General features: G+C 41.8%; 1 protein-coding gene across 1 annotated transcript in view; it reads right to left on the bottom strand.

The window, feature by feature from the left end:
- LOC102913688 (uncharacterized) overlaps positions 1–17,814 on the bottom strand; it is a 33,997-nt gene extending 16,183 nt beyond the window's left edge. Inside the window, 4 exon segments of the mRNA XM_076574879.1 lie at positions 6,906–7,004; positions 9,052–9,178; positions 10,146–10,197; positions 17,341–17,814. Coding sequence (XP_076430994.1) covers positions 6,906–7,004; positions 9,052–9,178; positions 10,146–10,178 — 259 coding nt within the window. The 5' untranslated portion in view covers positions 10,179–10,197; positions 17,341–17,814.
- Between the last annotated feature and the right edge of the window lie 985 nt (positions 17,815–18,799).

Genomic DNA, 18,799 nt, shown 5'->3' with positions numbered 1-18,799 from the left:
CATAAGCCTACACTACACAGACTGGGAACAGGTAAGCCCCCCATCTCCACACTGGCGGATCAGGTCTCTAGCCCTTAGGCCCTACCCATCGGAGTCCCAGGGACCAGACAGCTACCTTTCCCTGCTCCCCCATCAAAACAAAAACAAAAAACAAAAAACCAACTCCTTCGACCCTAACAACCACTGACAAATTTTGTGAGGTTGTGGTTTTTTACAGCTGAGTAATGTAAATATACAGTTCCATTATGTAAATGTACCACATTTTCCTTATCCACTGTTTGGTTGAGGGGCATCTAGGTTGTTTCCAGGGTCAGGCTATTATGAATAATGCTTCTATGAACCATAAGCACACCCTGCACCAACTGGGAACAACTGCTCCCTGAGACAGAATCCACTAACACTGATTGGACTAAACTGCACCTGAAGAAACAGAGCCCAATAACACCGATTTAACCAAGAACTCCTAGTGGACGAAGACTAACAATTAGAACAAGAGAGGAACCTTCAGACACAGACACCGCCTGCACCGAGCAGAAGAAGAGATGAGTAGACACCAGTGCAAAAATTCAGGCAACAACATAAAGAACTATATAACAACATGAGAACCTAGTGATTCTACACTGGCAAGACCTGAACATACCAAGGCAGAAGAAGCAGAAGAAATCAATCCTAAAAATGACTGTAAGAAGATGATAGAGACCCTTAAAGAGGAAATTAAAAAAACTCCACTAAAGAGGAAATAAAAAATTCCCTTAAAGAAATGGAAGAAAACAAACAAACAAAAAATTAGAAAAAAAAAATCAAAGTAAGCCAAGAAAAAGTAATTAAACAGATGAAGGAAACAATTCAAGATTTGAAAATTGAAATTGATACAATAAAGAAAACACAAACAGAGGGAATGCTGGAAATAGAAATCCTGACTAAACGAACAAGAACTACAGAAACAAGCATAACCAACCGATGGATGGATGGAACAGAGAATTTCTGACACTGAAGACACAATAGAGAAAATAGATTCGTCAGTCAAAGAAAACACTAAAGACAAAAAAGTTGTAACACAAAATGTCCAAGAAATTTGGGACATCATGAAAAGACCAAACCTAAGAATAATAGGGATAGAAGAAGAAGAAGAACACCAACTCAAAGGTACAGAAAATATATTCAACAAAATCATAGAAGAAAACTTTCCTAACCTAAAGAAAGAAATACCTATGAAGATACAAGAAGCTTACAGAACACCAAATAGGCTGGATCCAAAAAAAAAAAAAAAGTCCCCTTGCCACATAATAATCAAAACACTAAACATACAGAACAAAGAAAATATATTAAGAGCCACAAAGGAAAAAGACCAAGTAACATATAAAGTCAGACCCATCAAAATAACACCAGACTTCTCAGAGTAAACAAAATATTCCATGATAAAACCAGATTTAAACAATACCTATCCACAAATCCAGCCCTACAGAAAGCACTAAAAAGAAAAATCCAACCTAAAGAAGTTAAACACACCCATGAAAACCCAGGCAATAGATACTCCCACACACAAACAAACACCAAAGAAGGACAACACAACATGACCACAAAAAATAACAGGAATTAACAATCACTGGTCATTAATATCCATAAATATCAATGGTCTCAACTCACCTATAAAAAGACACAGACTAACAGAATGGATAAGAAAATAGGATCCATCCTTCTGCCGCATACAAGAAACACACCTTAACTTCAAAGACAAGACACTACCTCAGAGTAAAAGGCTGGGAAAAGTCTTTCCAAGCAAATGGACCTAAGAAACAAGCTGGTGTAGCTATCCTAATATCTAATAAAATAGACTTCAAACTAAAATCAATCAAAAGAGAGATCAGGATGGACATTATATATTTATCACAGGAAAAATCCACCAAGATGAAGTCTAGATTCTAAACATTTATGCTCCAAATACAAAGGCACCCACATTCATAAAAGAAACATTACTGAAGTTTAAAATGCAAATCAAACCCCACACATTAGTAGTAGGAGATTTTAACACACCACTCTCACCAATGGACAGATCTACCAGACTGAAACTTAACAGAGAAATAAAGGACCTAACAGATGTTATGACTCAAATGGACTTAATAGATATCTATAGAACATTCCACCCTAACACAAAAGAATATACCTCCTTCTCAGCACCCCATGGAACCTTCTCAAAAATTGACCACATGCTTGGCCACAAAACAAATCTCAACAGATACAAAAACATTGGAATAACCTACTCTATCTTATCAGACCACCATGCCTTAAAGTTAGACTTCAAGAACAACAAAAATTATAGAAAGCCTACAATCTCATGGAAACTGAATAATGCCCACCTGAAACATCAATGGGTCAAGGAAGAAATAAAGAAAGAAATTAAAGATTTCCTAGAATTCAATGAAAATGAAAGTACAACATACCCAAACTTATGGGACACTATGAAAGCAGTGCTAAGAGGAAAATCCATGGCTCTAAATGCACACATAAAGAAGATGGAGAGATCTCATACCAATGAATTAACAGCATAACTGAAAGCTCTAGAACAGAAAGAAACAAACTCACCCAGGAGAAATAGACACCAGGAAATAAAGTGAGGGCTGAAATCAATGAAATAGAAACCAAGAGAACAATACAAAAAAAAAAAAAAAATCAATGAAACAAAGAGTTGGTTCTTTGAAAAAAATCAAGAAGATAGACAAACCCCTAGCCAAATTAACCAAAAGGAAAAGAGAGAGCACCCAAATTAACAAAATCAGAAATGAAAAGGAAGACATAACAACAGACAACTAGGAAATCCAGAGAATCATCAGATCATACTTCAAAAACCTGTACTCCACAAAAATGGAAACTCTGGAAGAAATGGACAATTTTCTGGATAGATACCACATACCAAAATTAAATCAAGACCAGATAAATCATTTAAATAGACCAATAAACCCTAAAGAAATAGAAAAAGTCATCAAAAGTCTCCCAACCAAAAAAAGCCCAGGACCAGATGGTTTCAGTGCAGAATTCTACCAAAATTTCAAAGAAGAACTAATACCAATAGTCTTCAAATTGTTCTACACAAGAGAAACAGAAGGAACATTACCAAACTCTTTTTATGAGGCTACAATTACCCTGATACCCAAACCACACAAAGATGCAACAAAGAAAGAGAACTACAGACCAATCTCCCTCATGAACATTGATGCAAAAATACTCAACAAAATATTGGCAAACGGAATCCAAGAATACATCAAAAAAATTATCCACCATGACCAAGTAGGTTTCATCCCAGGATTGAAAGGATGGTTCAATATATGAAAATCTGTCAATGTAATACACCATATAAACAAACTGAAAGAAAAAAACCACATGATCATCTCCTTATATGCTGAAAAAGCCTTTGACAAAATCCAACACCCCTCACAATAAAGGTCTTAGAGAGATCAGGAATACAAGGAACATTACTAAACATAATAAAGGCAATTTACAGCAAGCTGACAGCCACTATCAAATTAAATGGAGAGAAACTCAAAGCGATTCCACTAAAATCAGGAACAAGACAAGGCTGTCCACTCTCCCCATATTTATTCAATATAGTACTTGAAGTTCTAGCTAGAACAATAAGACAACAAAAGGAGATCAAAGGGATACAAATTGGCAAGGAAGAAGTCAAACTTTCACTATTTGCAGATGATATGATAGTACACATAAGTGACCCCAAAATTTCTACCAGGGAACTCCTACAGCTGATAAACTCCTTCAGTAAAGTGGCAGGATACAAGATCAACTCAAAAAAATCAGTAGCTCTCCTATACACAAATGATAAAAGGGCTGAGAAAGAAGTCAGAGAAACGTCACCCTTTACAATAGCCACAAATAGTATAAAATACCTAAATATATATATAATAAAATACCTAAATATATAAATAATATAAAATAAATACATACATAAATAAATAAAATAAATACATACATAAATAATATAAAATAGCCATAAATAATATAAAATACACTAACTAAAGAAGTGAAGGACCTTTTTGATAAGAACTTTAAGTCTCTAAAGAAAGAAATTGAAGAAGATATCAGAAAATGGAAGGATCTACCATGCTCATGGATAGGTAGGATTAACATGGTAAAAATGGCAATCTTACCAAAGCAATCTACAGATTCAATGCAATCCCCATCAAAATCCAAACACAATTCTTCACAGACTTGGAAAGAAAAATACTCAACTTCATATGGAAAAACAAAAGATCCAGGATAGCTAAATGAATCCTGTATGATAAAGCAACCTCTGGAGGCATCACCATCCCTGACCCCAAGCTCTACTATAAAGCTATAGTAATAAAAACAGCTTGGTATTGGTATAAAAACCAACATACAGACCAATGGAATCAAACTGAAGACCCTGACATTAATCCATGCACATATGAACACCTGATTTTTGACACAGAAGCCAAAGCTATACAATGGAAAAAAGAAAGTATCTTCAACAAATGGTGCTGGCATAACTGGATGTCAATATGTAAAAGATTACAAATAGATCCATATCTGTCACCATGCACAAAACTCAAGTCCAAGTGGATCAAAGACTTCAACATAAATCCAGTTACACTAAACTTAAAAGAAGAGAAAGTAGGAAGTACACTTGAACGCACTGGCACAGGACAGCACTTCCTAAATATAACACCAGCAGCACAATTACTGAGCACAACAATTAATAAATGGGACCTCTTAAAACTAAGAAGCTTTTGCAGGGCAAAAGACATGGTCAATAAGACAAAAAGACAGCCAACAGAATGGGAAAAGACCTTTACCAACCCCACATCTGACAGAGGGAGGACTGATCTCCAAAGCATATAAAGAACTCAAGAAACTAGACACCAAAATACTGAACAATCCAATTAAAAAATGGGCTAAAGAGCTGAACAGAGAATTCTCAAAAGAAGAATCACAAATGGCTGAAAGGTATTTTAAAAAATGCTCAACATCCTTAATCATCAGAGAAAGGAAAATCAAAATGACTCTGAGATACCACCTTACACCTGTCAGAATGGCTACGATCAAAAACACCAATGACAGTCTATGTTGGAGAGGATGCAGAGCAAGGGGAACACTCCTCCACTGTTGGTGGGAATGCAAGCTTGTACAACCACTGTGGAAACCAGTATGGCGGTTTCTCAGAAAATTAGGAATCGAACTACTTCAAGACCCAGCCATACCACTCTTGGGCATATACCCAAGGAATGCTCAATCATACCACAAAGATATATGCTCAACTATGTTCATAGCAGCACTATTTGTAATAGCCAGGACCTGGAAACAACCTAGATGCCCGTCAACTGAAGAATGGATTAAGAAAATGTGGTACATATACACAATGGAGTACTACTCAGCAGAGAAAAACAATGACAGCATGAAATTTGCAGGCAAATGGATGGAACTAGAAAAAAATCATCCTGAGTGAGGTAACCCAAACCCAGAAGGACAAATATGGTATGTACTCACTCATAAGTGGATTCTAGATATAAAGCAAAGAACAATCAGACTGCAACCCACAGAACCAGGGGGAACCCTAGGATGACTGTGGCTTCTAAGTTTTGGTTTTACTCAATCACTGGGCAAGCCTCAATCAAACATTTCACTATTAGGATAAGAATTTATACTGTATCAAGCTGATAATAGAAAAATAAATTAATTAATTAAAAAAAAAAGAAACTGCCAGGAAGAATATCAACTTGGCCCCATCATTTAAAGAGTTAGATAATTATTACCATTTTGAGAATGTATCAAGAATAGGACTACAACTGTTGTTCACAGATTATTCAGAAATTGACTTACACCTGAAAATAATATTGTAGGGATGGCATCATACATTCAGCTGATTACAAAAAATATAAAAGTATCACATTGTTAAAAACTTGTTAATTATAGAGTTTGAATCTCTCATTTTATAAATGCATGTTTGCTGTTGTCTAGGGCACAGTTGGGAAAAGATGTGCCTGGCTGGATATAATCATTTGGCTTCCAATATAAAAATTAATAATATGGGGTAAAGGTCAATGATGTCAAGGGAGTGGGAAAGAGGAAAAGAAACTAAGTTATTAATGATTCTTGGAAAATGATTAAAGAGATATGTATTCAAACTGTTCATGCTTGAATGCATCAGAACTTGTATAAATAAAGATAGCTTGAGCTATCTGGTGCCATCTGTTTGAAAGACAACTGGTGGTCTTTTTCACCAACTTCACACCTCTTTCCTGTGGATCAGAATCCCACTGGAGCTGGATTCCGGCACTTGACAGGTAAAGTAGGCCGAGTTGTTAGCAAGGGAAGGGATCAGCTTTTTCCACTTCCCCAGTGCTGCAATTAGAAGCAAAGGCCACACCATCACACCTTGACTAGAGTGACTAGGAAGATATACAATTAAAACATTTGCTATGCCTCACTGTGTTCCTGCATTCACTGGTATTCAAAGTGTCTTATCACTGGATCAGCAGTTAAGGACACTGACAGCTCTTCCAGAGGACCTGGGTTCCAGTACCAGCAGCCACCTGTAACTCCAGCCCCAGGGGATCTGATATTCTCTTTTGGCCTCTTTGGGAACCTGCACACCTGTGTGCACACACACACCCAATAAGGTATGTTTAAAATGGTAGAATGGGTAACTGCTCCAGTAAGAGGGAAGAAGGTGAGGACAACTTAGCGAGTCATGAACTAGAAGCCCTGTGACAGCCTTTGCTACGACCTTGACTTCCTTCCCATGTCTCAGGCATGTTCTTCCACAGGCCTTGGCAAGTGGAAGAAAGTGTGTCAACTTAGTGTCAGCCATGAGGCGACTCTCCGACCACATGCTGTGCCTGGCAATGCTGGAGACCTGCCTTCCTCTTACTCACCTGGGCTGGGCCTGTCCGTTTCTTCCTTCACAACCATCCAGGGTTCTCTCTCCTGCTCTAATAAGGCGATCAGATCGGGTTTGGAAATGGAACATCCCACTTAAAAGAAAGAAGAAATGACACGTGGAGACGTTTTAAACTCAGTCCCTCTAGTTATCCCAGGATGACCTGGAACTCAAAATGATGACCAGGCTGTGCTGGAACTTCCTTGATCTGCCTGCCCCTGCCTCCCAAATGCTGGGATTAAAGGTGTGTGCCACCATGAGCTGCCTGTGCAGATTTTGAAAACTACAGACTTATTTATTATGAAGGTCTATACAGTTTGGCATGGTGGACCATGCCTGTTAGCTCAGCAGGTGGGGAATGAGCCGGGCCAATCTGTGCTGCACAGCAAGACCCTTGTCTTGGAAAACCAGATAAAATACTCTAAGAGACAAAATAATACTGAGGAAAGACTTCAGAGGAGAACCTGGGTGAGAAACCAGCTGTTGCAGAAAAGGGTTTAATCTCATTTAAAGGCAGATAAGGGCTTGTCACTGAAGGGGAAAGTACATATAGTGGGGGAACATGAACCTTAGGCTACACTGTTAGTGTAAACCCCTTCTCTGCAGCTCACTAATAATGCCATTTATTTAGGATTCTATGGTCAATTTTCCCATCTAAAAACTGGGCATAATGGCACACACTTGAAATCACAACACTTGAGAAGTGAAGCAGGCAGATGAGAAGTTCAAGGCCAGCCTTAGTGTCATAGCAACTCCATAGCCAGCCTGAGCTACATGAGACCTGACCTCAAAAAACCAAATAATTTTATTATTATTTTTATTATCATTATTATTATTATTGAAAGTACTCTAACATTGAGTTACATTCCAAGCCTTATATTATTATTATCAATTATCATTATTATTTAGATTGAGTTGATATCTATTGGATAGGGGTGATACTGATATTAAACACTATATTCAAAAACTTTGAATACTGTCTGACCTATACTAACACAAAATTATTATTTTAATTTCCAATTATTCACCTTATAATGACAGAGACTGAACTAGGGCCTTGGACATGCTGGGTAAGTGCTCTACCACAGAGTTATTATCTCCAGCCACGAAAACTATTATCAGTATTACTATTTATGTTGCCTTCTTTTACAGTTATAATTCAATCTTATAGATTTGTTCAATGAAAACGACAAACTTCACAGCCTGAAACTTCCACAACAAGCCAAGCAAAGGAAGTGTTCACTGAAGAAAATAGAATGTGACCACTTCAGTTTTAAATCAACCCTATTGATTCATTAGTAAGTGAATCCTATTGGCTCTTTTACTCAGTGGTATATGTGTGCACATATATATGTGTATATATGTGTTCATAAGAGTGTGTGTACAAGTACGAGTAGGGATTCATTTATGTGTGTGTAGAGGCCAAAGACCAGTGTAAGATGTTCACATAGACTACTATCTAGTTTAGTTTTTGAGACAGGGTCTCTCACTGAAACTAGAGCTCAATGAGAGGATCTCCAAGGGGTGTGGAAAAGGCAGATGCTTCACGAAGCTCCTATTTCAACCCAACAAATCTCTAATTGTTAATTTGAGAAGAAAAACTCAGCTACTTCTTTTAAAATTTTATTGATTAAAACCTAATTTAAGTGTATGTGAGTGTCTGTCTGCATGTATGTCTGATCACTACATGTGTGCATGGTGCCCATCAAGGCCAGAAGAGGCCATCAGATGCCTTGGAACTGGAGTTCTCGATGATTTTTGAGGTACCTTATATATGGTGGGAATTGAACCCAGGCTCTTGCAAGAGCAACCAGTTGTCTTAACCAACCTATCTCTCTAGTTACTAATTCTATTTATTTGTTTCCTTATTTATTTCATTTACTTTGTTGTTTAGTTTGTTTTGTTTTAAACCGGGCCTCACCCTGTAGATTAGGCTACCCTAGAACTCACTATGTACCTGAGGGTGACCCTGAACTCACAGACACCATCCTGCCTCAGTTTTCTGAGTAAAGGAATGACAGACATGCCACCAAGCCCAGCTTCAGCTACCACAGAAAAATGGCCCTGTCTTTTCATTCAGAGTGAGGAAAGCCAACAGTGTAGAGAGCACATCCCCCTTTCATGGGGACAGATGGCCTTACCCACTGTGACGAGGTTGCTGTAGGTCTCCAACATCATGTCCCTGTATAAGACCCTCTGAGAAGCATCCAGGCAGGCCCACTCCTCCTGAGAGAAGTCAACAGCCACATCCCTAAATGTCACTGACCCCTGAAACCACAAACACAAGTAGAGTGAAATTGGGGAAGCATTCAAGATGGAAAATCAGAGGGGAAAGGACTCAAGAACAGGATGAAGACATGGAAATGTTCAAAGTACCTGACTGCACGAGCTCCCCCAGTAAAGGATGACAGTACACACCCTATGCATCTAATAAATGTGTATTTCCATTCTATCCACACCCTTCAAGTTATAGCCCACAAGAGAGAAATGTCACCAGGGTTCAGTGTAAAATCTAAGAAATAGTGTGAGTTCTTGAGTTTATTATGGTATCAGATGATATCATAAAGACTCTCTGTCACAAGAATGACTTTTGTAAACTATGTAAGAGTGCATAAACTATGTAAGAGTCCATAAACTACATAAAAGTCCTTACTACTGGCATATTAGATTCAACCTTTTATGCCCTCTTCAAAAAACAAAAAAGTAGAAAACAAAATGGCACCTACATCTCAGGTCCTCCTGGACTCTGGAGGCGACAGTCCCCTCCCAATCACAGCCTGGATGACCTTTCCCTCTCATCACTGAACTCTCTTAAAGCCCCTCAAGCAGGTCATCTCATCACCAAGGCCTTTCGCTCTCAAACCCTGTGTCATCAGCCTGAAAACACCGAAGATGTCAATCAGGATTCCCAGTGCAGTCAAAGGAGACCATCACCTCAACGTTCTGAAACCCCCAAAGACCCTGCTTCCCTGTGGACTGTCACCTCCTCTGCAACGACAGTCCTCCCTGACCACAGACCAAGCAGAAAGCGGATATGCACGGATGCATTCAAAGAAAACTCCAGAACCAGCAGGAAAGAGCCCCAGACAGAAGTGCTCTGGTCTTCCAACCCTCACTGTAATGGGGCAGACTGGGCTGGAGGATTTCTGGTCCTTGGGAAGCTTCACAAGAGGAAGACAGCAAACACTCGCCTAACCTGAAAGTCACCCTATGTAAAGAGACAAAGTCAACTTACACAGACCATGTGTTGAGAACTAGAGCTGGCCATCCTTCTTCAGGATCCTCCCCTGGGGGACAAAAAGAAAGCCTTTCAGTGGATTGTGACTTGATGTTCCCAGACTGACTTAGGTCAGCATGATTTCATCGACTACTTTTATATCTCAAGCATCCCCACTCACACACTCCTCTCCCACTGCTCATAGCCTCCCCCACACAAATTAGAAGCAGACGGGAGTCTACACAAAGACGATTCTGTCCTAACCCCAGACAACGCATTGCATGAGGGCTCAGTGTGGATGTGCAGAGCATAAGCATGACTGTCTTTAGTTCCTCCAGAAGATGCCAGCAGAAGGGATCCCATCTTCCATGCTGAGATCCAGCTAGCCCTAGACTGGGCCCCTCCTTCTACTGTAAGCAGCTCTTCCTACTGGAATCCCATCTTTCAGGGCGGACAGGGGTAACAGCAAAGCTGGAGGGTCTGCAGCTGCATCCTCAGGCAGCGTTCAGCATCCGGACCCACTCTGAGTGAATGGGATAGTACACCATGGAACACTTTCCTGAGTGCTTTCCCTCAGATATGATTATGGCTTCCATTGTATCAATTAAACTGTAATTGTCTTTAAAATTTTTTATTAAAAAAATTTTATTAATCAATTCATTAATTTCTTAGCCCAATCATAGTTTCCCTCCTCCTCCTTCTTCTCCTTCCAGTCCTTCCCTGAATCTCCCCCACATTCTCCCATCCACTCCTTTTCCTTTCCCTTCAGAAACATTTAGGCCTCCCACGTATATGAGCCAGCCATGGCATATCAACTTACAGCAAGACTAGGCACCCCCTCTCCTATTAAGGCTAGATGAGGCAACCCAGCAGGAAGAAAGGGTCCCAAGAGCTGGCAACAGAGTCAGAGACAGCCTCTGCTCCCTCTGCCAGGAGTCCCACAAGAAGACCAAGCCACACAACTGCAGAGGGCCCAGGTTAGCCATGCAAGTTTTCTGGTTCAGTGTCTGTGAGCCCCATGAGACCAGAATTGACTATGTGTGTTTTCCCATGGTGCCCTTGGTCCCTCTGGCTCCCACAATCCTTCTTCCACCTCTTCCACAGGATTTGAAAAGGTATGCCCAATGTTTGACTGTGGGTCTCTGCATCTGTTTTCATCCATTGCTGGGTGAAGCCTCTCTGATGACAATAAGGCTAGGCAACGATCTATGAGTATAGGAGAATATCATTAGGAATCATTTTATTGACTTTTTTTCTTTTTTGGCAGTCATGTTTGGTTCTACCTTAGGTGCCTGGGCTATCCAGCCTCTGGGTCCTGGCCCTCCAGGTAGTGTCAGGTGTGAGCTCCCTCTCTTAGTATGGGTCTCAAGCTGGACCACTACTCATTGTGTGGCCACTCCCATAATTTCTGTACCCTTTGTCCCAGTGTATCTTGTAGGCAGGACAAATTGTAGGTCAGAGGTAATGTGGTTGGGTTGGGGTTCCATTCCCTCCACTGGAAGTCTTGCCTGGTTACAGAAGATGGCTGGTTCAGGCTCTGTATCGCTCATTGCTAGGAGTCTTAGGTAGGGTCACCCTCATAGATTTCTAGGAGTTTCCACTGCACTAGGTTTCGAGCTCATCCCAGAGATGCCCCTGATTCTAGTTGTCTTTTCCAGTATTCTCTCCCTCCATCCTCCCCTGATCTCTCCTGGTCCCATGCCCACCTCCCCATCCAGACCTGATAGAAAAAAAAGTAGGGAATACCCTTGAACGAATTGGCAAAGGAGAAACTTCCTGGACAGAACACCAATTGTTCAGACACTAACGTCAACAATAAATAAATGGGACCTCACGAAACTGAAAAGCTTCTGTAAAGCAAAGGACACTGTCAATAAGACAAAACGGCAACCTACAGAATGGGAAAAGATCTTCACTAACCCCACACCTGACAGAGAGCTGATTTCCAAAATATATCAAGGACTCACGAAACTAGACACCAACAAACCAAATGATCCAATTAGAAAACAGGCTATAGATCTAAATAGAGAATTCTCAACAGAAGAATCTCAAATGGCATAGAAACACTTGAGATGTTCAACATCCTTAGCCATCAGGGAAATGTAAATAAATGACTCTGAGATTCCATCTTACACCTGTCAGAATGGCTAAGATCAAAAACACAAGTGACAGCTCATGCTGGAGAGGATTTGGAGGAAGAGAAACACTCCTCCACCTCCACTGCTGGTGGGAGTTCAAATTTGTATGGCTGTACACCTTAGAAATTAATATGGTGGTTTCTCTGAAAATTGAAACTCGATCTACCTCAAGACCCAGTTACACCACTATTGATCATATACCCAAAGGATGCTCTACATTACCACAAGGACACTTTATCAACTATCTTCATAAAAGCTTTATTTGTAATAGCAAGAACCTGGAAAAACCTAGATGTCCATCAGCCAAAGAATGGATAAAGAAAATGTGGTACATTTACACAATGGAAGATTACTCAGCTGTTAAAAGCAATGGCATCTTGAAATTTGCAGGCAAATGGATAGAACTAGAAAATATCACCCTGAATGATGTAACCCAGACTCCATAAGATAAACATAGCATGTACTCACTTAAAGGGGAATATTAGTCACAAAATAAAGGATAACCATACTACAATCCACAGACCCATGATTTTTATGAAGATAATTAGGTACAAAACATTCTGTCACAGGATGTGAGTATGATTTGTTTCATTTTTTCCCATAATTATGGGATATTTCGCCCAAAATAATATTAAATTCATTCCAGGTGTCCTAAGTCTTAATTCTGTAATTGGGTCTCTCAATCTCAGCATGTTGACATAATTATTCTGTGTTGGGGTGTGCGGGAGGATTATCTTGTGCTCTGTACAACCTTTGGCAGTATCAACCTCTACACACAAGATCTGAGAAGCACACACATCCTCAGAACTCCCTACAATGTTGGCCTAGGGAGCAGCCATCACCAAATGGGGAACCAGTGCTCTAGATCAACAGGTCTAAGCCTTGGTTTAATACACTTTGATACTGTTTGCTTCCTCCATTTCCCATGCTGAGATTACAGGCATGCACCACCATGCCCAACTCTCAAGTACACATTTGATAATCTTGTAAAATTAAATATTTTTGTCACCCCACAAAATTCATGTACAAATTTTCCTTCTTTCTTAATTCTTCCTTCCTTCCTGACTCGGCATACAGCAGGCTAGCCTTCCAGGAATTCTCTTGTCTCCACCTCCCATCTTGCAGTAGGAGGGCTGGGATTAGAGACATGCACTGCTGCATCTGGCATTGCATAGTTTCACGCTTGCAAGCACTGTACCCACTGAGCCATCACCCCAGCCCACATTTATACATGTCTGTGATGGTTCAGGGTGTGACCTCATGACATTTATGACTGCCTTTGTTTCATGAAGCTTGTGATCCTGAAGGCCAACAGGAAGTCCTGCTAGTGGTGGTGACATAGGTCTATATTTCCAGCACTGGGCACACAGAAGGAGGAGGCTTGCTCAAAGTCCCAGGCTAGCCTCTGTAATCAGTGCTGCTGGCAAAACTGAATTTTAACATGCAGTAGAATGACACTAGACCTTCAGTCACACCATATGCAAAGTCAACTCAAAACAGATTACAATGTAAGGACTTAAACTGATACTACTAGAAAAAAATATACAGGAAAGCCTCTATGACACTGGACGTTTTGGGTAGCACTGCAAAAACACAAGTAACAAAAGGAAAATGGACAAATCAAACTAAAAACTTTACACAGCAGAGGAAACAATCAGGAGAAGAGGGATAATGTAGGGCATGGGAGAGAATATTTGCAAACTGTACCTCTGACAAGGAGTTAACATCTAAACTCCTTCACAGCAAAGGAATGCAGAAAATTCAGAAACAGAAGAACACAGAAATAGACATTTCCCCTCATGGAACATCAATGTGGCCTATTAGAGGTTAATGAAAAATAAGCATCAGGGTGATACACATTAAAATCACAATGAGAGGCCTCCTCATTCCTTGTAAGATAGTCAATTACCAGGGGGCTGGAGAGATAGGTGGCCCAGTGGTTTAGAAGACTTGTTGCTCTTGCAGAGGACCTGGGTTCAATTCCCAGCACCCACATGGTGGCTCATAACTGTCACTACAGGGGATTTAACATTCTCTTCTGGCCTCCTTGAGTAGCAGACATGCACATGGTGCACATACAGACATTAAGGCAAAACACAAGTATTAAAAAATGAAATAAATACATCTTTTAAAAGAAGTGTCCATTATTAAAAAGAAAAGATAATGGGGGTAATGTGATGGAAAAAGCATATTACTGGAGGGAATGTAAATTAATACAGTCATTATAGAAAACAATACTGTGGATCATCAAACAATTATAATTAGAACTGTGACATGATCCATCCTTCCTATTACTGAGTAAACACATACAAGGGAAATCAAATCAGTACCTCAAAGAGACATTTACACTCTCACATTTATTCCAGAATAATTTACACATCTGTGATATGCCATCCTACCAAAGGATGAATGGACAAAGCAAATCCAGAATGAGGTTCACGGACACAGTGCAACAATATCCAACCCTTTACTACAATATGGGTGAACATGGAGGAAAACAAGGGAAAAAAGCTAAAGACACAAAGACAAATGGTGGGGCTGGAGAGATGGCTCAGAGGCTAAGAGCTGGGATGGCTTTTCCAGAGGTCCGGAGTTCAGTTCCCCGACAGCTCACAATGCCTGTAACTCCAGCTCCAGTGGATCTTTTACATCTGGTCTCCAAGGGCACCTGTGCTCATGTACGTATAATCCCATACAGAACTTAGAATAAAAATAATTAATCTTTAACAAAAAGACAAATATCTACCATCTCACTCATGCTGAATCTGAAAATGTTCTATCACAAGAACAAGTTAAATGGTGGCTGAGGTAATGGAGGTGTGAGTGGCTGAGGTAATGAAGGTGTGAGTGGCTGAGGTAACAGAGGTGTGAGTGGCTGAGGTAATGGAGTGTGAGTGGCTGAGGTAATGGAGGTGTGAGTGGCTGAGGTAACAGAGGTGTGAGTGGCTGAGGTAATGGAGGTGTGAGTGGCTGAGGTAACAGAGGTGTGAGTGGCTGAGGTAATGGAGGTATGAGTGGCTGAGGTAATGGAGGTGTGAGTGGCTGAGGTAATGGAGGTGTGAGTGGCTGAGGTAATGGAGGTGTGAGTGGCTGAGGTAATGGAGGTGTGAGTGGCTGAGGTAAGGGAGTGTGAGTACTAGCTGAGGTAATGGAGGTGTGAGTGGCTGAGGTAATGGAGGTTGAGTGGCTGAGGTAAGGGAGTGTGAGTACTAGCTGAGGTAATGGAGGTGTGAGTGGCTGAGGTAATGGAGGTGTGAGTGGCTGAGGTAATGGAGGTTGAGTGGCTGAGGTAATGGAGGTGTGAGTGGCTGAGGTAATGGAGGTGTGAGTGGCTGAGGTAATGGAGGTGTGAGTGGCTGAGGTAATTGGGGTGTGAGTGGCTGAGGTAATGGAGTGTGAGTGGCTGAGGTAATGGAGGTGTGAGTGGCTGAGGTAATGGAGGTGTGAGTGGCTGAGGTAATGGAGGTTGAGTGGCTGAGGTAATGGAGGTGTGAGTGGCTGAGGTAATGGAGGTGTGAGTGGCTGAGGTAATGGAGGTGTGAGTGGCTGAGGTAATTGGGGTGTGAGTGGCTGAGGTCATGGAGTGTGAGTGGCTGAGGTAATGGAGGTGTGAGTGGCTGAGGCGGGATGTGCAGCATCATGGTTGAGAGTGGGAGATGTAGATCCATAAGGGAGTTGGGAAGATGCTGATCAAGAACTACACAAGTTCAGCTCCACAACACAAGCTCCAGATACATCATGCAACACAGTGACTATGATTAATGGTTCTGAAAGACTCGGAGAGTAGACATTAAGTGTGCTCACTAAAAAATGTGACAGGTAGATTGAGACATCCCAAAGGACATAAAGACTCCATGTATCATTGCCACAAAATTCAAAACATTTAATCTGAAAATTAAAAGAATTCTTCTGTACATTAGTACATTCACTTTCTTTTACTTTTGTTTGTTTGTTTTTGTTTTTTGAGACAAGGTCTCACGGTGTAGCCCTGCTAGCATGGCACTTGCTATGTGGACCAAACTGACTGTGAACTCACGGAGGTCCTGCTGCTTTGGCTTCTCAAGTGCTGAGATTCAAGGGTATACCAGAAAGCCTCGCTTTTTTTTTTTAAATTTTTTAATCATTGTTTTAAAAATACAACCAGTAATAACGTTATTTCTAACACTCCCTTTTACTACAGAAAACCCAAAATAACCACATGAAGCAACAACAAAAACACATCAGGCCCTTGTTATACGGCTGGCACTGCACTAACAGGCTTCACAACAGTCATCCTAAGGTACACGACAAGGCTACATAGCCTTAAGAGGACAGAACCCAGGCTCCAACCCGGACACACAGATCCACATCTCCACATTCAACCACAGCACTGCACGTCTGGATCTGGCCAATATTACCCGTTTCCACACACAGACACCCTGAAAATCACTAGCTCTCAAAGATGCCAAATTTAGTGCTATCAGTTTCCCACTCCTGAAATCCTCAGGAGTGAACAGAAATCACCTACCACCTCCAATCTTCCCCTGCTTTGAAAGGAAGGCCTTTAAAGTTCAAAGGCCACCTGATGTGTGATGTCATCAAAACAGCAATTTAGGAACTCAGGGTTTGAAAGCGCTCATGTTAACTCTGGAGGGCCCCATCTATAACATCAGGGAGTGATTGTACAGAGAAGATGTTGGTGATCTCTAACAGAGTTATCTGAATATTAAGTGGAAAGAGAAGGGACAGTGTAAGGACCAAAATGGTGAAGTTATCAACTGGCACGTTCCTCCTTCATTTAAGACAGTTCTATATTCTTTTTTAAAAAATTCTTCTCTCATACATTACACATCAACCGCGGTTTCCACTCCCTCCTACCCTGCCGGTCCCGGCGTCCCAACCTCCCACCCACTCCACTTTTCCCTTCAGAAAAGGCAGGCAGGCCTCCCGGGGATATCAATCAAACATGGCAGGCATATCAAGTTGCAATAAGACGAGACACCTCTCCTCGAATTAAAGTGGACAGGACGGGGAGACAGTTCTATATTCTGAAACTACAACCTCGTTCCTCAAACAGGAAGAAAGAGCAAACTCACTCTCGAATCTTAGAAGTGCAGCAATAACGTTCGCATTCTTCTCCAGGCCCTCATTTGAGTAACGCGGACTCGGGAGCCCGGGCAAGCAGGAGATCCCAGGCTGTGCATCCGAGCGAGCGAGCGCTCTCCTCACTTCCCACCACACTCCCGATGGCCAGAGCTCTGAGAAAGTTATGGACTCCACAAGCAGCTGCCCTCCTAGGCGACCCTCGGAGGCGCTTCCGGCCTCAAACGCTCGCCCCAAGCTCCAGTCCGGACCTCAGGGGAAGCTTCCCTCAGACTCCGTCCCTGACCTCTCGTCACTGAAGCCTGGTCCTCTTCTTCAGCCCTGTGGCCCTGAGAGAAAGCAGGAGCAGAGAGCGACTGGCAGGGACCCAGACAATGCAGAGAGCTCGAGGTGTCCACACACGCGCGCACACACATGTCACTGTCTCTACACACTCACACACATGATGGTGACCCATCCACCCACCCCACCGTCCACACCCAGCCCGCTGGCTCCCGCCTCACTCAGTGGAGAATTACGCCAAACAGCAACTTCTTACTCCCACCGGGAAACTATGAGCTTCCGCAGTAGCGAGACCACCAGTTACTTCCGGTGCGGTGGACCCTGGGAAATACAGTCTTTTGAGGCATTATCCCGGGAAACCCTCCCGCTTCAGAGAACTCCCAGCGAGCAACTTGGGCAGCCCCTCTGGGAGCTGCACCCGGTGGTTTGTAGGAGTTCCCACGGGCTGCGCGCTTAAAGCGTACGCTCCCGGGTGTTCTCCAAACGTCCTTCCGTGTTCTTCGGGTAATGTATTTCCTCTCCTATGGAATGTACAGACGAGCCAAAGGGTTTGTTTCTTTGAGACAGGGTTTCTTTGTGTAGCCCTGGCTGTCCTGGAACTCCCTTTGTAGACCAGGCTGTCCTCGAACTCACGTAGATCTGCCTGCCGCTGCCTCCTGAGTGCCGAGATTAAAGTTGTGAGCCACCACTGCCCAGCTGAACCCAAGTTGAAAGTGCAGAATTGGAATAAAATCAGATCGAGACATAACTGCTTTGATTACACTTTGATTCCACCTCGCTGTGTGATGGTAGGGACTATGATACATTTCAAAAGACAGAACTACAGAATTGTTTGGTTTTAAACGTGGAGAGGACGAGCAGGTTACATCAGAGATTTCAGAGAGCCATGTGTGCTGGACCCTTCCTGGGCTCACCGTCCCTGCTGTCTAAATTAAAAAATGTGACTGAGGACCACATCGATTTCTACTGATAGAACAGTCCGTTACACAGTGCTGTCGAGCCTCCCGTGTTGAAGGATGAGTGAGTGTCTAGCACGTGAAGGTGTCCTGAACACATACAAACGTTCACTTCGCTTTTGTAGAAGTAAACCTACTTCTGTTGTAAGGTGACACGAACGAACTTTCAAAATCTCTTTTGTTGTTTCTTATATTTACACAAACTTATTTTTAT

Source organism: Peromyscus maniculatus, chromosome 1 (assembly GCF_049852395.1).
Source record: "Peromyscus maniculatus bairdii isolate BWxNUB_F1_BW_parent chromosome 1, HU_Pman_BW_mat_3.1, whole genome shotgun sequence".
In the NCBI taxonomy this organism is placed as follows: Eukaryota; Metazoa; Chordata; class Mammalia; order Rodentia; family Cricetidae; genus Peromyscus; species Peromyscus maniculatus.
The sequence above is the reverse complement of the archived record's forward strand: the minus strand, read 5'-3'. Positions and strand labels throughout refer to the sequence as shown.